General features: G+C 31.7%; 3 protein-coding genes across 4 annotated transcripts in view; all 3 read left to right on the top strand.

Annotated features, from left to right (window-relative positions):
* LOC126719278 (disease resistance protein RUN1-like) overlaps window positions 1–16,083 on the top strand; it is a 53,913-nt gene extending 37,830 nt beyond the window's left edge. The window contains exon 6 of the mRNA XM_050421849.1: window positions 15,338–16,083. Within this exon, the coding sequence (XP_050277806.1) occupies window positions 15,338–16,083 (746 nt within the window). The remainder of the gene's footprint in view (window positions 1–15,337) is intronic.
* On the top strand, window positions 12,783–14,142 carry LOC126717124 (disease resistance protein RUN1-like). Its single transcript, XM_050418508.1, has 2 exons — window positions 12,783–13,815; window positions 13,997–14,142. Exon 1 carries the CDS (start codon window positions 12,880–12,882, stop codon window positions 13,678–13,680), a length of 801 nt encoding a protein of 266 aa, XP_050274465.1. The 5' UTR covers window positions 12,783–12,879; the 3' UTR covers window positions 13,681–13,815; window positions 13,997–14,142.
* Window positions 16,084–16,104: 21 nt separating the features above from the next.
* On the top strand, window positions 16,105–23,011 carry LOC126717127 (uncharacterized). 2 transcript variants are annotated; one of them, XM_050418513.1, is made up of 6 exons: window positions 16,105–16,253; window positions 17,507–17,770; window positions 18,795–18,832; window positions 20,978–21,299; window positions 21,971–22,193; window positions 22,620–23,011. In XM_050418513.1, the coding sequence occupies exons 1-4, from the start codon at window positions 16,120–16,122 to the stop codon at window positions 21,058–21,060; spliced, it is 519 nt and encodes a 172-aa protein (XP_050274470.1). In that variant the 5' UTR covers window positions 16,105–16,119; the 3' UTR covers window positions 21,061–21,299; window positions 21,971–22,193; window positions 22,620–23,011. The 2 variants fall into 2 exon arrangements, with proteins under 2 accessions (XP_050274470.1, XP_050274469.1); XM_050418512.1 differs by having other exon boundaries at window positions 17,495–17,770.
* Window positions 23,012–26,644: the final 3,633 nt, after the last annotated feature.

Here is a 26,644-nt window from a genome sequence, read left to right as displayed (position 1 = left end):
ACAAATTTTAAGTGGAGGTTGTTATTGTTAGATTGAAAAAGTAATATAGTGATAAATTCAAATTTGAACTAATAATAATTAATTAGCTGTGATTTATTGTGAAAATATTATAAAAATATTGTGAGCGTAACACTTTTTTTTTTTTAAATTCCTCCCCAGATTTTGGCAACCACCTTTTTTTTAAAAAAAATTTCACCTATTTCAGCAATGTCATTGCCACAATTCCATTCCATTATTCCCCTCCCCATTTTCGGCAATGACATTGCCACAATTATCCCAAAAAAAATTTCATCTATTTCGGCAATACCATTGCCACAATTACAAAAAAAAATTCGCCTAATTCTTTTTTTTTTTTTCCTCACATTTTCGGCAATCCCATTGCCACAATTCTTTTTTTTTTTTCTTTTCCTCACATTTTCGGCAATCCCATTGCCACAATTCTCTTCTTTTTTTTTTTTTCTTTTTTTTTTTTTTTTTTCACATTTTCGGCAATCCCATTGCCACAATTCTCTCTTTTTTTTTTTTTTTTTAAACATTTTTGGCAATCCATTGCCACAATTACTTTGTCACAAATTTTTTTAACTCATAATAACTAATTACATGTGATTTATTGTAAAAATATCATGGACATTACACTTTTTTTTACTCTTTCAGATATTTTGGAACCACTTTTTTTTTTTTTTTCTTTTCCTCACATTTTCAGCAATCCCATTGCCACAATTATCTTTTTTTTTTTTTTTTTTCCTCACATTTTCGGCAATCCCATTGCCACAAATTTTTTTTTTTCTTTTCCTCACATTTTCGGCAATCCCATTGCCACAATTCTTTTTTTTTTTTTTTTCTTTTCCTCACATTTTCGGCAATCCCATTGCCACAATTCTCTCTTTTTTTTTTTTTTTCACATTTTCGGCAATCCTATTGCCACAATTACTTTGCCACAAATTTTTTTAACTAATAATAATTAATTACATGTGATTTATTGTGAAAATATTGTAAAAATATTGTGGACATTACACTTTTTTTTACTCTTTCAGATATTTTGGAACCACTTTTTTTTTTTTTCTTTTCCTCACATTTTCGGCAATCCCATTGCCACAATTATCCTTTTTTTTTTTCCTCACATTTTTGGCAATCCCATTGCCACAAATTTTTTTTTTTTTTCCTTTTCCTCACGTTTTCGGCAATCCCATTGCCACAATTCTCTCTTTTTTTTTTCCTCACATTTTCGGCAATCCCATTGCCACAATTCTTTTTTTTTTTTTTTTTTTTCCTCACATTTTCGGCAATCCCACTGCCACAATTCTCTCTTACTTTTTTTTTTTTTTTTTTTTTTTTCACATTTTCGGCAATCCTATTGCCACAATTACTTTGCCACAAATTTTTTTAACTAATAATAATTAATTACATGTGATTTATTGTGAAAATGTTGTAAAAATATTGTGGACATTACACTTTTTTTTACTCTTTCAAATATTTTGGGACCACTTTTTTTTTTCTTTTCCTCACATTTTCAGCAATCCCATTGCCACAATTCTCTTTCTTTTTCTTTTTCTTTTTTTTTTCTCACATTTTCGGCAATCCCATTGCCACAATTCTTTTTTTTTTTTTTTTTTTTTTTTTTTTTTTTTCACATTTTCGGCAATCCTATTGCCACAATTACTTTGCCACAAATTTTTTTAACTAATAATAATTAATTACATGTGATTTATTGTGAAAATGTTGTAAAAATATTGTGGACATTACACTTTTTTTTACTCTTTCAAATATTTTGGAACCACTTTTTTTTTTTTCTTTTCCTCACATTTTCGGCAATCCCATTGCCACAATTATCTTCTTTTTTTTTTTTTTTTTTCCTCACATTTTCGGCAATCCCATTGCCACAATTCTCTTTTTTTTTTTTTTTTTTTTTTTTTTTTTTTTTTTCACATTTTCGGCAATCCTATTGCCACAATTACTTTGCCACAAATTTTTTTAACTAATAATAATTAATTACATGTGATTTATTGTGAAAATGTTGTAAAAATATTGTGGACATTACACTTTTTTTTTACTCTTTTAGATATTTTGGAACCACTTTTTTTTTTCTTTTTCTCACATTTTCGGCAATCCCATTGCCACAATTATCTATTTTTTTTTTTTCCTCACATTTTCGGCAATCCCATTGCCACAATTCTTTTTTTTTTTTTTTTTCTTTTCCTCACATTTTCGGCAATCCCATTGCCACAATTCTCTCTTTTTTTTTTTCTCTCTTTTCTTTTTTTTTTTTTCACATTTTCGGCAATCCTATTGCCACAATTACTTTGTCACAAATTTTTTTAACTAATAATAATTAATTAATGTGATTTATTGTGAAAATGTTGTAAAAATATTGTGGACATTACATTTTTTTTACTCTTTCAGATATTTTGGAACCACTTTTTTTTTTTTTTTTTTCATTTTCGGCATTGCCATGGCCACAATTACCAAAAAAAAAAAAAAATTCTTTTTCTTTTCTATTTCGGCAATTGCATTACCGCAATTGCCTTTTTTTTTTTTTCCCTGGGCACTCCACACTCGGGCACACAGGAGAGAGGGTTCGGGCAGAGAACTGGGCAGAGGAATTTCGGTATCCACGTTGTCGAAATTCAACATTTTCTCTTTCCTCCTTTTACATCTTCTCTCTCATACTTTTGGCTGAATTTCGGCAATGGTGATACCGAAATTCAGTCTCTCTCCTCAAAATCCCAAATAAGTTTCAATAGTACCTATAACGCAAATTAATTTCAGTTTTTGCAATATTAACCCAAAAGACTCCACGTTTGATAGTATTTTTCATTTTAAAAGAACAAACAACCACACAAACACGTTTAATTAGTCTCCCACTCCAAAACAAAAACCTACCTCTAACATAACCTCCTACAACTCTTAACTAGTTATGCTTATCAATTATCACACCACATCTAAATGTTTCCATCATGAGTCTCTTAAGCAAAAGCTTGTTTCCAGAACTATTTTCATATTTCAATTTGGTGAATGTGCTGCCCGAACCAAAGCAAAACAAAAACCAGCAAATGGAGCAGTTGTTTGTAGTGGAAGCACTTAACAAGTGTAGCAATAAAAAGTTGTTCAAGAATGGAGGTTGAAACCTAAGTGAGTAACGCTAAATTTTCTTGATGAATTCTTTTTTCTTTTTCTTTTTTTGTCTTCAAGGGAGTGTTAATCAAACCTAGAAAGTTGTACTGTGTGATTAGTAGTTTAGCACCGGTGTTAATTGGATGTAATTTTAGATGTTGAAATCTTTGGTTAAAAATTCTTCTTTCTGAAACCAAATTCAATAAGCTGTTGAAACCATCTTAATTTATAGACCACAAATCTATTTGGAAAAATGATTTTGTAAATATTACAATTTTTATTAAAAGTTTGTACCATGATTTATGTAATTTTCATTTATATTTTTTATATGCCCAATTAGCTTTTTGACTTGAATGGCCAAATTTTGTTGAATTTTCACTTGGCAACAAGTTTTTTTTAATCAGAAAACATTAAAAAATTAATATGAAATTACTAATTTGCTGCATTCATAAATTTGTAGTGTAAGAATCCTTCACCTAAGGCTATACATTTTTTTTTTTTTTGGGTGAAGACATCTAAGGCTATACATGTTTTGTAGGGATCGACTTACTTATGGGGGGTGTCTACAAAAGAATTTATCATGAATTTATTCATTATAATAATTCATTGTCCTAATATTATATTTGATTTTTTTTTCCCCTTAGGAAATTCCATATCTGATTGTGGTTCTTTTTCCCATTATTATGGTGGTGACTGGTGAGGGAGATTTAAGGGAGATGGAGGACATCGTACACAGGTTCGGCTAAAAGGATTTGAGGCATGTAATAATATTTTAATTTTGCGAGTGTGTAGTAAGTAGTGAATAAGAGCCTGTTTGGGTAAGGATTTTTCATCACTCAATTTCCGTCACTTAATTTTCATCACTCATCACTCATCACTCATCACTCATAACTCATCACTCATCACTCATCACTCATTTTTTCATACTCATTTGGCAACATCACTTTTATTTTCATCACTCAATTTTTTCACACTATTCATGGGTCCCACACCTGTCAGCCAGTACATTTTTTTTTTTTTTTTAGTACCCAACTCACCGAAGCTAAAAAAAGAAAAAAAAAAAAAGAAAAAGAAAAAAGACCAAACCGAACAGCCAACCCAGGAAAAGAAAAAGAAAAAAAAAAAAAAAAAAAACCAAACCGAACAGGCAACCCAGGAAAAGAAAAAGAAAAAGAAAAAAAAAAAACAATGCCAACCCAAGAAAAAAAAAAAACGAACAACCAACCCAGGAAAAGAAAAAGAAAAAGAAAAAAAAAAAAAAAGAACAACGCCAACCCAAAAAAAAAAAAAAAAAAAAACCTGAACGGCCAACCCAGGAAAAAAAAAAAGTGGTCAAAAGTTGCGGCTGTGGGTCCCTCATGTGTGTTTATTTACGGAAATGCCATTGAGTTATAAGTTATGGAAACTGAAAACAGCCTTTTGTTGTTTTCAGTTTCCATAACTCATAACTCAAAAATCAGAGAATTGAGTGATGGAAACAGAGTTATCGTTTGACCAAACAACCTTTTTACTATGGGTCCCATCATTTTTGAGTTATGAGTTATGGAAACAGAGAATTGAGTTATCAAAAAACTCAATCCAAACAGCCTCTATGTATGTTGCCCTTCAAGATGCATGTACATGTTGTCTACTAAGGCAAAATTATCCCTTGCTTCATGATATAGAAGTTAATTGCAGATGTACATTTTTTTTATTTGATAAAAAGTAAGAAACATGTGAGTTAAATTAGAAATAGAAATTTATATAGAAGGTGTTTAATTCAGACAAAAAAAATTATATAGAAGATGTTTAATATGATGGAGACTAGCTTTCAATATACTAGCCTCTGAGCACGGGCATGGCTCTTCTATTTTTTGGGTAAAAATTAATTTAGAGCATTTATTATAATTTAGGATTACTATATCTTCCAATCACAAAAAAAGCCTTTCATCACACCCCTAGGTTTTTTTTTTTTTTTTTTTGTGATTGAAAGATATAGTAATCCCAAATTATAATAAATACTCTAAATTAACTCTTACCCAAAAAATAGAAGAGCCTTTTGAGTACGCGCGTGCTTAAAGGCTAGTAAGCTATAACTAAGATTGTAGTCAAATATTGTTATATTTTTATTGGATGTAAATTTTGATAAATCCACCGTTAGATTACATTTTCTTCTTATATCCTCCATGTTTGCAAAATTTACAAAAGATCAAAAATCAATAATTATGTCATCAATTAAATGTTTAAATTTCAAATTTTTGTAATCTAAAATTATTCAAAAAAAAGTTTATAAATCAAATAGTAAATAAAATCCGATTAATATGAAAATATTTTACATGTATTAAAAACATAAAGAACATGTATTCTAATGAAATTTTTTTCAAAATATGTAATCATATTAATTTTTAAAGTAGGAGTTATAATCTTTTTTTTTTCCTTTTTTTTGATAAGGAGGAGTTGTAATCTTAAATTACAATCAAGTCTATAGCCAAACTTTCTTTTTAACTAAAAGAAATTCATAAAATATTTACAAACATAGGACAATGTCAATATTCTTCCAAGCGTATTCCTCCTGCCATAACCTCTCAGAAGGCTATAGTATTATTGTATAAAATATTGTTTTGTAAAACATAATGCATTGACCAAGGCCAATTGCTAAGAAAAATCGTTTTCTTTATAAAGAGGAGACATTTTAAACTTACTGTATGGACAAAATTTAAATACACATTCTTAGGTTCAAATGCAGTATACTAACTTCCTTAATTAAATTCAAATTTTCCACCACCTAGTTGCATTAAATTTAATTAAAAAGTGTAATATACTATATCTAAGGACATATTGATTTACAATTGATAATAAGACTATAAAAAAAAATCTCATGCACAAGATATATATGTATGAACAAAGTTTGTCTACAAACTTGGTTATAGCCTAAGGTTACAACTCCTATTTAAAAAATTAACATGGTAATATATTTCAAGAATCTAATTGTTAAATTGCAAGTTCTTAATATTCTTAACACATATAAAATTTCATGTCAATCAGATTTTATTTTCTATTTAATCTATAAACTTATATTTTATGTATAATTTTAGATTACAAATACTTGAAATTTAAGTATTTGATTGATAACATTGTTATTGATTTTTGATCTTCTAAAATTTTTGCAAACATAGAGAATATGAAAAGAAAATATAATTCAAATGTGGATTTATCAAAATTTGCATCTAATAAAAAGATATTGAGTGGAGTAGTAGACTTAAACTACTACCAAGTTTGTTGCAAAATTTTTTCATATATATATTATTATTCTTATTCTCCATTTCGCAGCATGTGTTGTGAAATAAAAAAAAAAATTATAAATCTTAAATGCGACTCATAAGATAATGGAAAAAGTTTGAAACTCTTCAAACTTCTTATATATATATATATATTTTATTTATTTATTAAATGTGAATCTTAAAAATCTAATCATTACATTATATGTTCTTATTATTCTCCCATACTTGCAAAATTTCAAGAAGATTAAATTTTTAAATTTCTAAAATTTGTATATTAATAACATAAATGTTAGAACATATGTGTTACACATGTTAGGAACATATGTCACTATTTTATATAATTGGATAATTTTTTGACAAAACGTATTTTACTTGTATTTGGATAGATCTACAATGTGTTTAATATTTCAAGAAACAAGATTTCAAGTTCAAGTGTTAAAGCCATACAAGTCTGTTCAAGATTCAAATGTGAAAAGTGCTGTTCATTAAAGCTCGACAGCTAGCATCTATTGAGCCTTGAAGAGCTGTTCCAACCTGTGACTCGATAGCAGCTCAACAAATAGGGTATTTGTCGAGATTTATGAAGTTCAGTTTTTCAGGACTATTTTTCATTCAATCCATAAATATATATTTGAGTTTTCTTTTCTCACAGCCCTAGACATATATAATGATTATTTTAAGGGCCTTCAAAGGTGACACAAGTTGCACAAGTGCAAAGTTTGTTCATGCAAATTGTGACCGGAGATAGAATTTGCTCTAGTTCATATTTCTTGTGAAGAAGCTGTTGTGTTTGTGTACTATAGGATTTTGTAATCAAGGAACTTCTTAATCTTCATCGTGTGATGATCTGAAGAATTTTGTAGTCAACAAACTTCTTTAGTTGGTGATTGAAGTTGCGTACTGGGATCTGCGAAATTTGTTAGTCACGTACTGGAAGCTGTTAGGAACCCGGTGGTTCCTAATGGAGATTGATGGGAATTATAAGGGAATGGATGGGGATTGTAGGGAAATTGACTTAATTCGAGGTAGTCACCCTCCATAGAGAAAGAGAGAGATTAAGAGAGAAAGATGCACTAATGCACTAACAATTTGGTTTATTCTTCATTGATTCCTCATAATGGATTACAATCATGTATTTATAGGAGACTAGCTCTAATCTCATTGGTCCACATGGCCTCATCCTATTGGTTCTATTATTCCCCATGTGCATTAATAATTCCAACATGTGCTAAATGTGATTAACATGCTTGGAATTATAACTAACTAACTAACTATGTTCTATCATTCCCCATGTGCATTAATAATTCCAACATGTGCTAAATGTGATTAACATGCTTGGAATTGTAACTAACTAACTAACTAAATCTCAATACAACAATTATTATCCATATGCTTATAGCATTCCTAACATTTCCCTCCCCTTGAAAATACCTTGCCCACAAGGTGTTGTTGTGAAATAGCATCTTCATCAAAGGAGATCTTCCAATGGACCAATACCGTAGTGACATTTTGATCACCATATTCATGCATTTCTCTTTGACAAGCGGTCCGGTGCACATGAAGGTTTCTTCTTCGTAGATCTTCAAACTTTGCTCAAATTCTTGAGCCTTCAATGGTTCTTCAATCTTCAAGGTCTCATTGGTTCTTTGAACCTTGAAATGTTCTAGTATCCTCAAGACCTCATTTGATTCTAGAACCATTAGAATTCTTGGAGTTTGTATCTTGGATTCTTGGATCACTGACACTTGGATTGCCAATTCTTTGGTCTCTCTCTCTCTCTCTCTCTCTTGTATTGCAATATTACCTTTAGGTAGACAAGATTCGTACAATCAGTTAAGGACTTCTCAGAAAATGTTTGAACTACACGTGTGATATTAGAGGAGGACCATCTGAAAAATGCACTAGCATGTTTAATTTACAGGTGCAATAGTTGTCCATTTGCTAGTATAATTACTAAAAATAATTTGTCAACTTTGTTGTTGTAATAAGTATTAATTTGTCACTATCCATGCAAAAAGGAAGTTTTAATTTGATGCTAATACAACTACTTGACTCAGTTTTCCTGAAAGTTTAATACAAAAGAACTGAAATTTGCCCATTTCAAGTAATGTTTGAAGCTATTAATTTTATCAAACAGTATGAAACAACATTATTATTACTTTTTTTTTGGTACTGTATGCCTCCAGAATAAATCCTCTCATGTAATGACAGTTATTTTTAAAGTTGTAGGTGAAGAGGATTACCAGTCCCCTGGTAATAATGATCCTCTGAGGATAAATTGGACAAGGGAAATGGACCGTTATTTTATTGTCCTTATGTTAGAACAGTTGCACAGAGGGAATAAGATTGGTCGTACATACAATGCTCAAGCTTGGACCTGGATGAATGCATCATTTAGTAAAAAATTTGGATTCCTTTGTGACAGATTTACTAGAAAATCGTTATTGGAGCTTGAGGAAAGAGTATACGGACATCACAGATATCCTCAATCATAATGGCTTTGCTTGGGATGGAATTCGCTAAACAATGACAGCTGATGATGATGTTTGGGAAGCTTATATCAAGGTGCTATTTTTTCTTATTTGTAATGTTGTTAGGATAAAGGGTTATCTCTTTTTGTTTCCCTTGGTTATGACTAAAGAGCACTGAGCATGCCACAGTATGGTAAACATGTGTGCGTGCACGCACATTCTTTCTTTCTCTCCCGCTTGATGAAATGATAAACAGTCTTCATGAAGTAAACTATATGTTGGTGCATAACGTAGGGTGCAGAACATAATCTTATCGATAGTTGAACATTGAACTGTATAGTTTTGATCAGCTTTTGTTTAAAAATGGCATTTTGCAGGATCATCCAGATGCAGTTACATACAGAGATGAGATATTGGGTGATTATTGTGATTTGTGCTTGATTCATGGTAATGAAAGTCAGCATAGTAGATCAAGTTATTTCGACGTAAAAATGGAGATCAACACCAACACCTTGGGGATGGGGATTGACGATATAATTGGAGAGGCGCTATCTCCCGCTACTGAGTTTGAAATATTTCATCAGAAAAGAAAGCGAAAATCTGCTCCTTTGTCAACCTCAGCATGTATCCAAAAGGTTAGGAGAACCATCAAGAAAGAGACCCAAGAGGCAGTTGAGGGGAAGCCATGTGTAGTAAAAACATATTTGGGTACTGAGGAAGACAAAGACTACAGCTTAATAGAATGTATAGTTGCAGCACTTCAAACCGTTCCTGACATGGATGATGAGATCTTCTTGGAGGATTGTGAACTTTTAGAAGATGAGAGAAAGGCCAAGATGTTCGTGGCCATGGATGTTACAGCACGGAGGAAGTGGTTATTGAAAAAGATTCGACGGTAGCATCTATTTTTCTTGTTAATGTCAGATATAATTTTGGTACTTTTTTATTGGGGAGTTTTTCCAATGTAAATCAGATCCTATATTAATGTAAAGGCATTTTTCAATGCAATTTCCTGTATGATTTCCTTATTGAAATTGGAAAAAAAAGGGAATTGAATTTGCTTTTGCTGGGAGGTCCTGCGCATGGTGATGGTTGATTGTAGCTGGATTTATGGTTGATTGCCTGGAATGTTGATGAAAAATACATTCTCAATTGATATTTTTCCCAAAAACAAAAATAGATTGAAGCTTCAACATTTGTTGCACGTTTATATCTTTTAATGCATATATGACGGTAAATGGACTTATTTCTGTTCATGTTAGGGCATAAAATTTTATCTACAAGTGAAAAGGACTTTTTGCCATTTAGCATATTGATATGCAATAAATCTATATGCACTAAATCTTTTAATTGGACTTTTCAAACATCCCCTTTCCCTTTTTGAGTGAGATTTTTGATAAAAAATTATTGTGCTGAGTGGATTATACTTTCTTCACTTTTTCATTTTTCTCCTCTCCGAATAACCAAACAAAGGAAAGTTTAATATTTCCCTTCCCTTCTCTCTTCTTTACGCAATCAGTGTCATGGAAAAAGGGTCAATTTGTAGGAAAATGAGAAACCTGTGAACCTCTCTTTGAACTTGTTAAATTGAATGGAAGGTGGCTACCTACTTTTATTACCATTTGTTTGTTACATCTCACTTTCGAATGACTAATAAGATAGGAAATTACCATTTTGTTTGACCACAATGACCAGTATGTTGCTTAGAAAGTTCCAAGATTTATTTTAGGTTTCACACGGAAACTTGCATGATATTGCAATAAAAAAGGCATCTGTGGTTCTTGGAAAGTTCAGAGTCACACCAAGAGCAATGTAAAAAGCATCAATATGGGACTTTAAAGTTCAAAGAGTTGCTGGACACACCGAAAGCAATCCACCTTTAAAGGCTTCTCTTGCTTGCATTCACCTTCTTCCTAATTTGTCTCACTTTCCGGGGTTATATTGCAATCCCTTCACAGTTTTCTTTCTCCTCCTTTCAGATCTTTACAGCTGTTTGCTCATAAATCTTGATGGCTCTTGTGACCTGCAAAGAAGCCTCATCTTCTTCTTTCACCCACCAACCCAAGAAATTTGATGTCTTCTTGAGTTTTAGAGGTGAAGATACCCGTCTTGGTTTTGTCGGTCATTTGTATAATGCCTTGTGTCAACGGGGTATTAACACTTTTATTGATAATAACCTTCAAAGGGGGGAAGAAATTTCTGTAGGACTTTTCAAAGTCATTGGAAGTTCAAGGATTTCAATAATTGTATTCTCTGAAAACTATGCATCCTCCAAATGGTGCTTGGATGAACTTACCAAGATTGTTGAGTGTAAGAAAAAAGACCAGTTAGTGCTACCGATTTTTTACAACATAGATCCATCAGAGGTTCGTAACCAAAAAGGAAAGTTTGGAGAAGCACTATCTAAACATGAAGAAAAATTAAAGGATTACAAGGTGCAGAGCTGCAGGGAAGCTTTATTTGAAGTTGCAAATATATCTGGTTGGCATTACCAACATAGGTATGAATTTAATGACAACTATTGTACTTTTTATGAGTTTCACTGGTTTGTTATGATAACTGATTTTATTGTTAAACAACAATTACCACTAATTTATCAGTGTTAGTTTTTTGGCCAAATTATGAATGAATTTTTTTTTCTTCATATCTACACCGATAGAAGGATTTTCTTTTTCTTTTTCCTTTTTGAGAAAACACTAGTATAGAAGTTAGTAGGCAATGTAGAAATAGAAAGATTTTAAAAATAAAATAAAAAATTACCTTACCAATTAAATAGGTGTTTCTCCCACATATTATTTATTTAAAAAATGTTTCCTCCTTAATAATTTAGTTCTATTATTAAAAATGAGTTGTAAGTTGTAACAAGTTTCAATTATCAGTAACTAGATTTTCATTGCAACTCACACTCAAAAAAAAGAAAAAGATTTTCATTGCAACTTTATGCTAAATGTATAGTTATCATAATCGTACCAAAACAATGGTTTTTTTTTTTTTTTTTTTGGTTGTTGTTGAGTCAAACAATGGTTGAACCCTCAAGTTGGTAAACAATATGAAAATCTGGACGTTATGACAGAAACGTTAGTTTCACAACCAAAAAGTTGATTAAATCATGAAAATTGATGGTTTTAAAAAAAAAAAAAAAAAAAAAAAAAAAAAAAAAAAAAAAGAAAGAAAGAAAGAGAAAAATACTAAATCACATGGTTTTTTTCAAATCGTTTGGTCTTTAATGTTAATTTTTTTTATCAAATTAGTTACTATACTTTCCTTCAATTATGCACTTTTATTTATGGTCTTTTAAGTCTTTAGCTTTTAAACTTTGAAATGAGTAGTCAAATGATCAATTCAAGTATCTTATTATTTAGTAATTATTTATATAAACATATATAAATTCAATATATGAACAATAATATCCTATTAATTTCAATCTATGTAATGCCTATATATTTATGTTTAAAGTGAATGTAAGTTCATCTTTTTATAATTTATATTCTTTTTGTATTTTTTAATTTATTTTAATTTGTTCATATTTAAAATAAATTTATCATTAGTACAACGGTTGAGTCAATCATCTAATGGTTGAACCAATGAACTACCACACCACCTTGATGATTGAATGCTCAATACGTCATGACAACTATGTCTAGATCCCTAAAACTAATATATATATATATATATATATGCTAACATAATGATAGTTATAGATTTATGAATTTGTACATGCCACTTACTTTATTTGATAATTATTCAAATTTAATTCACAAGTTGAACATCTTAAATTTAGTTCATTTTCAATTTTGTTTTCTAAATTTTGTGTGTGTGTATATATTATAAAAATCTAAATCATATATTGTTTTCATATTCTATGAATGACAGTTGTAGCGAGTTTGAATTTATCCAAGGAATTGTTGAAAGGATCTCAAATTTTAAATTAAACTGCTCACCATTATTTGTCGCACGATACCCAGTTGGAATAAATTATCATGTAATGACCATACTTTCAGATATTAAGTCAAATGATGGTCATATAATAGGTATCTATGGCCCTAGTGGAATTGGTAAGACAACAATCGCAAAAGCTATTTTATAGAATTTGTGATGAATTTGATGGATTTTGTTATCTAGAAAATTTAAGAGAAAGATCGGGGACAAATGCTGGTGTAATCGAACTACAAGAGACACTTCTTTTTGAGATCTTAAGGAATACAAATTTAAAGGTGGGTAACAAATCGAGAGGAATCAATATGATAAAGGAAAGACTTTCATTTATGAGGATCCTTTTAGTTCTTGATGATGTGGATAAACGGATCCAAATAGAAAATTTGCTTGGAAGATGTGATTGGTTTGCTTCTGGAAGCAAAATCATTATAACAACAAGAGACAAACACTTGGCAGCTACTCTTGGAAATTGTTGTTCAACCTACTCGGTTAAGGAATTAGATCAAGATGAAGCTCTTGAACTTTTTAGTATGCACGCCTTCCAAAGCAACAAACCCAAAGATGATTATTTGGAACTTGCAGACAGAGTTATACAATATGCCAAGGGATTGCCGTTGGCTCTAGTAATAATTGGTGCTGATTTGTATGGAAGAACTAAACCTGAATGGAGAAGTGCAGTAGAAAAGTATGAAAGAATTCCTAATGAAGAAATAAAAAAAATACTTGAAATAAGTTATGTAGGATTGGATAAAACTGAAAAAGATATTTTCCTTGATATTGCATGCTTCTTTGAGGGATTTCCTAAGGAGTATGTCATTGATATACTGGATGCTTGCAATTTATATCCAATTCATGGAATTCAAAGACTTATCGATAAGTGCCTAATAACCGTTGGTCAATAAGATAAATTGTTGATGCATGACTTGCTACAACAAATGGGTAGGGACATTGTTCAACGGGAATCACCAAACTTGCCTGGAGAGTGCAGTAGGCTATGGTGTTATGAGGATGTTCATAAAGTACTAACACAAAATATGGTATGCATTATCTTGGTTCATTTTCTACCTTTTTTCTAATGGCAAATGTAGTGATTATTTTTCATTTAAATGTTGAAGAAAATTTAACTTTATTAGTTTAGTTCTTATTTAAATTAACCGTCATTACGCTTTAGTGAATTTTATTGTATAGCGTGATTGACTTGATGCTTTGTCTAATTAGGGATCAGAAAAAATTCGAGGCATAAGGATATGCTCACCTGAATCATCAAAGATGAAATTAGAACCTAAATGTCTTGAAAAGATGAAAAATCTCAAGTTCCTCATAGTTAGTAATGTAGATATTTGTAGAGGTCTCAAATATCTTCCTAACGAATTAAGGGTTCTTGATTGGTCCGGATTTCCTTTATCTTCCTTACCACCTAATTTTGATCCTCAAAATCTCATTGCATTGAACATGCCAGAAAGTCGAGTTACATTGGACAAGCTTTTCAAGGTATAATCATTTTTATTTATTTATAATTATTATTACTTTATTAAACTATATTTTAATAACGTTTGTTGGGGTTAAAAATTTTGATTTTCTTTTTTCTACAGAGGATACAATGCAAAAACTTGACATATATGAATTTCAATTCCAATCAATACATTAGGGAATTACCCGATTTATTGAGTGCCACCCCAAATGTAAAGAAATTGGATCTCCGAAATTGTAGAAAATTAGTCAAGATTCATGACTCTATTGGATGTCTTGATAAGCTTGAAAGCTGGGACCTCTTTAGTTGTGATGAACTTCAAATTCTCCCAAGTTGTATTGTGATGAAATCTCTTAAATATTTATATCTTTTTAATTGCAAAAGGATTAAAAGGTTACCCGATATTCCCCAAGAAATGGAAAATTTAAAGTTTTTAAGTCTAGGACACACTGCTATTAGAGAGCTTCCTCCGTCAATTGAGAATCTCACTGGGCTTGAGCGATTAGAAATAGGTTCCAGTTTCTATTCGTGTCAACTTCCTAGTTGCATTTAAAAATTGCAGCAAATTCGCGAACTCTTGCTTTTTGGTAATGTCAAATTTCTAAAGGACGTGGGGATTGGTAGACAAGCAGCAACGTGCAATTCTTACGGTGGCTTTTATAAATATTGTTTTCCAAAGTTGAATTTTCTAAAAAAGTTGACTTCTTGCTTCACCCACTCAGAGAAATATCTATTATCAGGGAGTAAAGATTTGAACCTCAGAGAAAGCATTATCAGATTCAATAGATTAAATTGGCTTGTAATTTGAGATTCCAAGTTCCTTAAGAAAATTCCAAAGCTTCCAGAAAGTATAAGACTTGTAGATGCAACAAACTGCATATCGTTGAATTCAGAATCATTAAGAAAATTAATCCTTCAGGTACCCCTCTCTCTCTCTCTCTCTCTCTCTCTTAAAGTAATAATAGAAACAATTTTGGTTACCTTTGCAAATACATTTACTAGATTTGCTAAACTTCAATTTCTTAAAATTCCTAATTTCATGCAGTTTGGAAGAATTTTAGGGCTTTCACCAAATATGAAATGTTCAGGTGTGAAACACAAAGTATTAATGGATTCGCATTCATATCGCAAATTATCGAATCAGATTGATTGCTCTTCCCGGGTCTCCCTCTCCAAGTTCATCGCAATTCATAATGAGTTCTTTCCCACTCTAGATATGTATCTGTTTGATTATGAAGAGATATATGATATTACAGTACCAGGAAAGAAGATTCCGAATTGGATCAATCATCAAAGCATTGAAAGTTCCATATCATTCTGGGTTGGTCCTGAGTTTCCATCAATTGCTGTTTGTGTTGCTCTTCATCTAATTCCGTTGAAGGATAGTTACGCTAATAATGATAAACACGGTTCTATTCGTGATGATAGTATCAATTGTCTTTTTCATATCCACATTTCTACCGATAGTCGTAAGCGACGTCTCATGGTTACGCGGCATTTTTATGGATTGAAGTGTGATCATCTGTGGTTTCGCGGAGAACCTCACGGCCGATTACAGAGGAGATTCGGAGACTTGATGCAAGGTGATCGGAATCATGTTGAGATTTCATGTAAAATCGATCACTGGGTAAGTGAAAACGGAAAATGTGCTCCTGTGATTGCAAGGATGGGAGTACATGTGGAATGCGTATGTCCTCCTCAGAATTCCGTTATCATCCAACACAATTCTCAAAATGTTGCTGACGACACAGAGCTGCTCGCACCTTTACTATCTCCAAATGGTTCACAGACAGACTCAGACGCAGGAGACACTTCAAGCTCCTCTAGTCCCTGAAGACATCTGATTCAAGGCGTCCAGTGGATATAGCAAATGGGCTTGACTTATGGTAATGGGTTTGATTTGGGTTCTTCTTCAATAGCCAATCCCTTTATAAAAAATGACTCCATTTTCAATCTATATCCACCGTCAAAGAAACCGAGTCCAATGCGAAGAAATATGCCCAGGTATTATTTTTAATGGAATTAGTAATATGATCTGTTGTTGAGTTGCATTCCTTTTAATGGAAAAGAAGTTTTCAAAATTCTTTTAGAAAAAGTACAAAGTTCTGCATTGATGAAGATCAATGGACAAGTAAAGCCAAAAAAAAAAAAAAATTTATATTGATGAAGATCAACATTGCTTGATCATACTCAAGAGATTACTTGTACTGAATTAGAAATATTGGTTTAATTAGTTAAGCATATTTTCTTACGAGATTTGATGGGGCAGAGTGTCACTTGCCAACTGAGGCCTGCTAGATTTGGCAGAAGTAAGCATTTAACTGGGAGTTGCTTAAAATCTTAGGAAGGATACAATTAGCAGTAAAGCAGTTATTGACACATAAGCCATTTTTTCAAAGTTAATGAGGGAAGAGGGAATTGTGTATTTGTGTTTGGAGTTAATGAAACAAGAACTGTATTAGGGATTCTAAAATTTACTACAGCACATAAACTCATTTACATACATACCCTTATAGGTTTTAACAGCTGGTTGAAAAATATTATAAGCATATGACTTAGATTTCTGATGTGCACTCTGCACAAGTCTTGCACCTTTTTTTTATTTTATTTTTCGATAATCTGGATGTCTTAGATTCATACAAACAAAATTTAAGTAACATTGGGAACCTAAGAAAATGATGAGGTAAAGTAAATCATATAATTAATTAATAAAATTCGTGCAATGCTCCAACCTAGGAGTAATGGATCTACAAAATTAGGTGATAAGTAAGAAACAGTATAGTATCATAAAATGGTGTAAACCTTTTGGTTTTTTGGAATATATTAGTATGGATTAGAAATCTCTGTCATTTGCTTTAAATTTGGTGGGGATTAAATGTGGTTGGAGGAGATTCCATCCAACATACAAAGCTTAAATGCCACCAATGTACTACTATTTGTAATTATTAATATTTTTTCTCTATATTAAAAAATTAAAAAAAAAAAAAAAAAGAATGAGAAGAAGCTTTTGGAAAGTTTAGGAAAGAAAATTATTTCAAAAATTAGCTTTTCTCTTTATTTTTTTTTTAAAATTGTTTTTGGAATAAGAACACAATAGTAGCTAGTAATATGGGTCTATAGAGAAGAATGGCAACGTGGAACTTGTGATACATGAACATTGTTTTGGATTGCATTGTAGATTCTCTGTTTTGTTTTTATTTTTGTGTATTGGTGTGACACTCGTCAAATTTCTTTGTTTTTGACAGATATCATTACAGGGCAAGATGGACTTCAGCTTATGTCTCCACTCTGCATTGTGAAATTCTCAGTTCTTTTGAACAGATCCCCAACTTTCATTTTCAGCATTACAGGTTATTCACACTTCTCTATGGACCTATCATCATCTTGTGGGGACGTACAATTGAGCTAAGCTATCTTAGTTGTCTGCTTCTTTGCTTTGAGGCTCCCATATTAAAAATGAAAATGGGTTCAAGTGACTTCGTTTTGGTGGGAGAGTACTGGGTGGTCTTCAAGGCTATAAGGTAGGTTCTCTTCTCATGCCAAAATAAGTTTGTGGTTGCTGCTAGAAACTATGTTTTAGGCAGTTTGGAATGTGGTGATTGAATAAATGTGGACATTGTAATTGGCAGAAATTATATTTGACAAAAGGATGCTGGATTGCTCTTTTTAGAGTACTTTAGAGTTTGCCTGTTTTCCTTATCTCTTCAGTGTGCTGATCCATGTGGCAAATATGTAAGATAAACTGAAGTTCAATTTCCATTTTTTTTGATTGGTTCATTTGATAATTATATTTTGTTCCTTTCTAAGAATCATATCAAATAGTTGTAAAATCGAATTTTTTAAAAAGATAGAAGATTTCCTCCAATAGTTTTCCTTTCATTAGCTACTGCTTTGTTCACATGTTTTTTTTTTTCATTTTAGTTAGTCAGTGATTAAAAATTGTTTTACCAATTAGGTGTCACATTGAATAGCCCTGTCCCAGCAAGTGCATTCTCAAATGATTTGTTAAATGAATTGTTATCCCCCCATAAATAAATTTTATCATTCCTGTTGGTGCATAAAATAAGGCCATTCCTCTGCTGATGGTGAATGTCCAAGAATAAATCTGACATAAAAAAATGGATCATTACCTCTTTGGATTGTTACAATACCAAATGCTTAATGGGAATAAAGTTAGCAATGGATTCATGGTCAAGGCTTGGATTGAAATGGTCAGACTTTTCAATGGGAAATTTGGTCTCACCTTCACAAAGATGCTCAGCATAGGTACAAACATTTGAGGAAGCAATGTAATGATACAAAGGTTCATAATGGGTTGTCTTGAGATTGGGAGAAATAGTAACCTCTGAGATTATGTCTAGGATTCTTATACCTAGGTTAATTTCCATTTATCCATTCTAGTATCTTTAGACAATTATTTGCTTTATTTTGTTGCTTATATATAAAATATCAGTCATATAGAAATAAATATGTGCCAAACTATTTGAAATGATTTGTTATAGATGGCAAAGAGGTTACTAACAGAGAAAACATTTTTGTATGCAGTGCATATTTCAACATTAAAGACCCAGATCTGATGATTGGTATGTTTGTTCAGCATTGAGTGCTTTCAAAATAATTCATTAATGTATTGTCGGCTTATATTGTTGTATTTTCATGGTAGTGTTTCTTGACCTACAATATTAGAGTCCTTTCAGTTGCATTATCTCAGTTTTTGTCATCCAAAATCTCATGTTGTAGAACCCACAATTTTCAGTCTATTGGATTTATGGAAATCCAAATTCTGATAAGAGGGTATAACCAAGTGAGTCAAGATATCGGCTTTAATGGTGTGTGTGTGAGTTTCTTTTGTCAGGCCTTCCACCCTGCCAAAAAAAATTAATTATTTGGATTGTAGTAAAAAAAATTAATTAGATGTGACAAGTGGGTCTGACTTTGATATGGGATTTGCTTTAACTGTTGGACATGGGTTTATTTTGGGTTCCTCATCACTGGCCTATCCCTCTGTGAACTATGATTCCAATTTCAACTCATAGCCACAGTGAAAGAAAATTACAACCTCTTGATCAAATTCAAGGAAACAAGGCAAGGTACTATTGTTACTTTGAAAATGTTTTCCTTTGCATCATCTTTGTTTAATTTCTTTTGAGTTGTTGAATGCCAGAGTATGTCTCCCTCTTTAGTTTTATTGTTTGATTTTCATCTTTGTCACTTCGCACTCTCTTTCATTATATTAACATGCTCATCATTAAAGGGGTATTAAGCCAATTTGAAAGGATATAGTAATGCAAACAAAAGAATAGAACTAATGAAAGAAATTAGTAATATGATTTGTTGCTGAGTTGCATTCCTTTTAATGGAAAAGAAGTTTTTAAAATTCTTTTAGTGAAAAGCATAAAGTTGTGCAATGGACAAGTAAAGCCAAAATGAAAATAATATTTTATATTGATGAAGATCAGCATTGCTTAGACATACTCAAGAGATTACTTATACTAAATTGGAATTATTGGTTTCATTAGTTGAGCATAGTTTCTTATGGGATTTGAAGGGGCAGAGTGGTAGTTGCCAAATGAGGCCTGCTGGATTTGGCAATAGTAAGCATTTAGCTAGGAAGGATACAATAACCGGTTAAGCAGTTATCGTCTTGTCCTCTTCTAAGATACAATAAGAATAATATTTAAAAAGTTAAAAAAAAAAAATTTTCAATATTTTATATATATGGATTTATGGGTAGAAAGCAGGATATTTGAGATAGGAAATGGCTTATGGAAGAAAAATCCTACTTTGGAGATGGTGAAAGGAGTTGCACATAAGCCATTTTCCAAGGTTAATGAGGGAAGAGGGAGATGTGTATTTGTATTTGGTGTTAACGAAACAAGAGCTGTATTAGGAATTCTTAAATTTACTACAGCACATCAACCCATTTACATACCCTTATAGGTTTTCATAGCTTGCTGAAAAGATATTATTATGGAATACTCTTTTAAGCTTACGACTTAGATTTTTGATGTGCACTCTGCACAAGTCTTGCACTTTTTTTTTTTTTTTTTTTTTGATAATCTGCACAAGTCTTACATTAATGCCAACAAAATATAAGCAATATTGGGAACTTAAGAAAATGACAAGGTAAAATAAATAATAGAATTAATTATTAAAATTCATGCAATGCTCAAACCTAGGAGTAATGGGTTTACAAAATTTGGTGTTAAGGAAGAAATAGTATAGTATCATAAAATGGTGTAATCCTTTTCTCCTTTTTTTTTGGAATATATTAGTATGGATTAGAAATCTGTCATTTCCTTTAAATTTGGTGGGGATTATATGTGGTTGGAGGAGATTCCAGTCTCCAATGTACAGTTATTTGTAATTATTACTAATTTTCTATTATCTCTATATTAAAAAAGAATAAGAATGAAAAGAAGCTTTTGTGAAATTTTACACTTATACAAATTACTTCACTACTGTGTGAAACTAACTTATCTTACCTTTGAAAGTTTGGAACAATAATTCTTTCATAAATTACCCTTTTTCTTTATTTATTTTTTTTATAAATTATTTTTGGAAATAAGAACACAATGGTAGCCAGAGATATGGGTGTATTGAGAAGAATGGCAAAGTGGAACTTACGATACATGAATGCTAATTTGGATTGCATTCTGGATGCTTTCTTTTGTTTTTATTTTTTGTGTACTGTTGTGACACTTATCAAAATTCTTTGTTTTTAACAGATATGGTTACAGGGCAAGATGGACTTCTGCTTATGTCAACACTTTCCACTGAGAAATTCTCAGTTCTCAGTTCTTCAGCATGATAGGGGTTTGACTAAAGGGGATTGTAGGAGCAACATGAGGCATCTAATTCAGATTCCAGGTGGGAAAGGGAATGGAGATTCTCTATGGACCTATTATCATCTTGTGGGGATGTACAACTGGGCTAAGCTATCTTAGTTGTCTGCTTATTTGCTTTAAGACTCCCAAATGACAAAATGAAAATGGGTTCAACTGACTTCGTTTTGGTGGGAGAGTACTGGGAAGTGTTCAAGGCTATAAGGTTGGTTTTCTTTTCATGCTAAAATAAGGCAGTTTGGAATGTGTTGATTGAACAAATGTGGACATTGTGATTGGCAGAAATTATATTTGACAAAAGGATGGTGGATTGCTCTTTTTAGAGTATTTTAGAGTTTGTCGACCCATTTTCCTTATCTCTTCAGTGTGCTGATCCATGTGGCAAATATTTAAGATAAACTGAATTGCAATTTCCTTTTCTTTTTTTTTTTGATTGTTTCATTTGATAATTAGATTTTCTTCCTTTCTAAGAATCATATCAATAGTTGTAAAATCGAATTCAAAAAAAGAAAAGGAAAAGCTTTTCTCTAATAGTTTTCCTGTCTTTCCCTGACATAGGCTTGGAGAAGGAGATTCCTTTTCTCAGATCCACTTGTCATCCCTAGTAAATTTGATGCTTTATCCATTGCTTTGTTCACATGTATTTTTTATCATTTTGGTTAGTCTGTGATAAAAACTACTTTTACCAATTAGGTGTTGCAATGAATAGCCCTGTCCCGGCAAGTGCATTCTCAAATGCTTTGTTAAATGAATTTTTATCACCCCATAAATAAATTTTATCATTCCTGTTGGTGCATAAAAGAACGCCATTCCTGTGCTGATTGGTGAATGTCCAAGAATAAATCAGACATAAAAAATGGATCATTTGCTTAACAGGAATAAAGTTGGTGATGGATTCGTGGCCGAGGCTTAGATTGAAATGGTCAGACTGTTCAATGGGAAATTTGGTCTCACCATCACAAAGATACTCTGAGGCATAGATACAAACATTTGAGGATGCAATGTAATGATACAAAGGTTCTTCTTGAACAGATAGGGTTGTCTTGAGATCAGGAGAAATGGTGACCTCTGAGATTATGTCTAAGCTTCTTATACCTAGGTGAATTGCCATTTATCCATTCTAGTATATTTAGACAATTATTTGCTCTATTTGTTGCTTATATTATAAAATATCTAGGTGCATCCTAATATTTTGTTACACAAAATTGGAGTTCAACAATAATGTCCTCTGGATGGAGATTGATGATAATTGGGAGTTTGAAAATCTTATGAGAGAAAGAACAAAAATCTGCTACTTTGTAAGCCTCGTATTTGTGTATTGTGGAGAGGCCATCATGGAGTAGTTTGGAGTTGGGAAGCTTGCTAGTTGGTATAACCCTTGAAGGCAGAAAGTTGTTGACCTTACTTTCTAATGCACTGTCTAAAAAGTGATTTACTTAAGCACTACGTACTTATAAATTGTAAAAAAGCAGATGGAAAGCTCTGTGCAATCTGTCCTAATGCTCTCTATGTCTCTGTTTTGTAGGTACTCATGTGCTTATGAAACAACTCAGGTTTTGCAATCTCAAGACCAGAGAGGCCTGTTAGAGTGTGCACACCTCCTGATAGTTGCCAGTTGATGATTACCACTAAACAGTTTTGTGGTCAAATCACAAGAAGGGGGAAAAAAAAGACTGCTAAGATGTTTGGCAATCAAAAAAATTATATTGGAAGAAGCCTAAAGGATTTTCTCACCTTGTCCTCTTGATTTCAAGTCATATATTGGAAGACTAGGAGTGATTGTGGAAGACACTTCTGACTAGCTTAAGCAGGGGGTATAAGTGTTTTTCTGTTCATAACAAGGTATTTACTGAGTCGTTTTACTAGCCCCTTTCGTTGTATTAATGCAAAAATTATTTGTATGCCCATTGCCCATTCAATTTTAATGTACATTTTTTAGGTGGGTTTGGGCTTATGCTTCTAAACTTCAACCCAAGAAGAAAAAAGCCCACGAATCTCCCTTGAAAGACACTGTTTGACACTAATTTACTTTTATAACACTCTAAAGTTGTAAATGGTCAAAAGGTTCGTATCAAATTACTCATTTCAAGGTTGATTTTGACTTTTGACTTTAATAGCTTTATCTATGTAAAATGAGGTATAAGCATATTATGATACATCATTATACACTTGATAGAAATTTTGTTTTTAATTTTTACATGGCAAATTTTTTGTTAATGACTCGAATTTAGCAACAGTTTAAGTTGGGCTGATCAGGCCTCTACCTATTTTGTAGACCATTTGAAACCTTCGTATGGTCCTAATTTCCCTTAGTAATATTAAAAAAAAAAAAAAATCTAGGAAAACTTTATGGACATATTATCCATTTTCACACCCAAATCCCACAACAGACTAGTATCAGCCTGTGATTGGTGCACCCAAATCCATTTTTTCACCAAGTTCCGTGATAGTCTCATGCCATGTATTAGTGTTGTAATCTAATCATAAGTTAACAGCCTAGCAAGTTGTGAAAATTAGTGCGAATTTGGGTGTGTCCGTATATGGAAGTTTTTCCATATGATTGGGTTGGTTTTTCACAAGGAAAATGCTAAAACTACAATATATTTTACAAACTACTGATGAGATAAGTGGTTATTAGGAAGTAAAAAAGTAATGTCAATAGTGGGCCTAGATGAGAATCAGTAAAAATTTGTCCCATTAGTAATTGCAACAATATTGTAAAAAGTTTGTGTTTAAAACATTACTCATTTCACAATATGGCTAATAAATAGATTTCAGTTAAATAATGAAGGATCCGGTTAATTGGTGCCCTTAGGGCATTTGTTTATGGAAATTTTTATGAAAGTTTTAATACCATTTTGACGGAAAATATAAAATGCTGTAAAAAAAATTAGTTTTTCTTTTTCTTTTTTCATAACAAATTTCTAAAATATTTTCCAAACCAATGCACTTATAACATCCGTTAACTTTTCCCAATGAATACCTCAATGAAAATTAATGGTGGGTCACTAATTGGTACGCTATTTTTAGATTATAATTCATTTGTAAGTATGTGTAATAAGATTTATTTACTGCGGTGGGTTCTAGTTAGTTCAATTGGTAAAAATTTTTATGGTTAAATAAGAGATCTGGGGTTCAATTCCTGCCTACACCAAAAACTGATTAGTGTCTTAGTTTGATGATAAAAAACTATCATCAGGAGCGGACGCCATAGTTGAAATTCTCTAAAAAAAAAAAAAAAGGAATTATCTACTGTGGTTTTTTAATTCATTTCAGCTTGTTTCATCCTAGAGTACGTGTCAATAACCTCTTAACTTGTTTCATTATGGAAAACTCCATTTATTGATGCTAATGGCTGCCCTTGTCCATTGTTTAAATGATAAAAGGATTTTTTTTTTTTTTTTAATGAACATATATTAGGGAAACTTCTAATACTGACTAGTTTGAAAAGCCAACCACAGTAAGTTCAGATAAGAATAAAAAGATATAATAAATGCTGATGAGAAGAAGAAAATGTTAATGAAGAAATAATTTTGCAAAATGATGAACATTATTATAACATTGAGTCTCTTTTATTTTTTTGAGGGAAAATTATGACATTAATTTTGATGAAATTGGTTAGACAAGATGATGAATAAGATGAAAAAGAACCGTTTTTTTGGTTCATTATTATGCTTTATTACTTTTGAGTTTAATCAATTTGTATATGTATGTCATAAACACGTATTAATTTGATTTATTTAGTTAGTTTTATTAAATATTACTATATTATATAAGTAATAATTAGGAATTTACTACTTTTTTTTAACTTGAGTTTCACGTACTCGAGTTTCATGAAAAATAGCCATCAATTTTTTATGTAACTCGAGTTCTAAAAAATAACCCGGCAAATTTAAAAGTTATTTTTTCAAAGAATTCGAGTTCCTAAAACTCGAGTTATATGGCAATCTCGAGTTTTATAAACTCGAGTTTCAAAAAATTAGTACATTTATATATTTTTTCAAAACAATGGTAGATTTTTACATATTTTGCCAAATAATATTATTTGGCCCTTTTGTCCTCGATCCTTTCATTCTTCCTACATTTATCAACACACTCTTAACGACCGTGAAAAGACAAAAACCCCATAAGCTAGGCACCCAGAAAGACAAAAACCCCATCAAGCTGATTAACGGGAAGACAAATGCAGTCACCATTCCCACATGGAAAATGGTGCTCATAGTCATAGGCATTCATTTGGTTAAACATTGACAGTTTGGTCAATTTTTCTGTTATGGAGTGGTGCAGGAGTACGATATAGCAGTCCACGTAGAGGAGTATGTCTCTCAAAGCAGCCAAACGGCAACCACAGTGTTTCTTTCTCACTCTCTCTCTCTCTCTCTCTCTGCGATTTCTCTCCACAATTCAAAGGTATCAAACACACCCTCTCTCTAAATCATAAAACACACACACACACACACACACACACACATGTTTGGACTTTTGGCTTGACTCATCCTTTTGTGTATTGGAAGCATAAATAAAAGGAACTGTGGTTGGAATGACATTCTGTTTTGATTTTTTTATGAAAACCCAATACAGTGTACCACATATAATTGAATATTTTCCCCCTATCCTTCATTTTCTATTAGTTTTCTCAAGAATTAGACAAGGTGTTAGTATGTATAATTTGAGCTCGAATTTTATAGTAGTTTCTCTTAAATATCTTCATTTTGACAGCTGATTTAGGTTTGAATTTTTATTTTGCAATTATAGAATTCTTAATTTAGCTATAGATAAGCAAAAAGTTCAGAAACTCTGTTAATGAAACTCTGGGTTTTCGTTTTCCGAGAGACCCCAATGATCTTTTAATATCTAGGATTTAAAATCGTCCACCTTTCTCTTTAGCTTTCTAAGCAGCTAAAAAAATGGGTAACATGTAGAACTTAAGCTCAGAATAATATATGTATTAAGATATCCGGGTAACTCTACTGCAGAGTTCCTAAAATCTTATCCATTCATTTTTAAAGGAGTGGATTATATTTTACGACGTATCAACGTTTTATAAAATATTGACTATCACCATTTTGGTATCTATTTAAATTATTGATGATGTGCCAAAAGCAATCCACTCATTCCAAAACAAATAGATAGGATTTTAGGAATTCCATGATGAAGTCAGCCTAAAAACTCTGGAGGATCCTAATTCTTTGGTATAATCAGTGTGTTTGCTATAAGTGTTCATTAGTTTGAGTTTGAATTGTTAAACGAATTGAAACAAGAATGCAAATCTTATTAATGGGTTTCAGATATTTCTGGCGAATTTGAATTTTCCACCTCTATAGCTAAGGACTAGGTTGACTTGTTGTTTATGGATTGGAAGCATAGCATAGGAATGGACCTTATCACTAGAATGATAGTCTGAATGTTTTAGGGGGAAGAAATGGGCACTCAAACACCTGCAATTAGCAATCGTACAAGGACAAACTAGACACCAGCAATGGAGTGCTATTTTATTGATCTTTTGTTAGATCAGGTGCATAGGGGGAATAGGATGGGCCATACATTAAA

The sequence above is a fragment of the Quercus robur genome, chromosome 3, assembly GCF_932294415.1.
Source record: "Quercus robur chromosome 3, dhQueRobu3.1, whole genome shotgun sequence".
NCBI classification, from domain to species: domain Eukaryota; kingdom Viridiplantae; phylum Streptophyta; class Magnoliopsida; order Fagales; family Fagaceae; genus Quercus; species Quercus robur.
The sequence above is the reverse complement of the archived record's forward strand: the minus strand, read 5'-3'. Positions and strand labels throughout refer to the sequence as shown.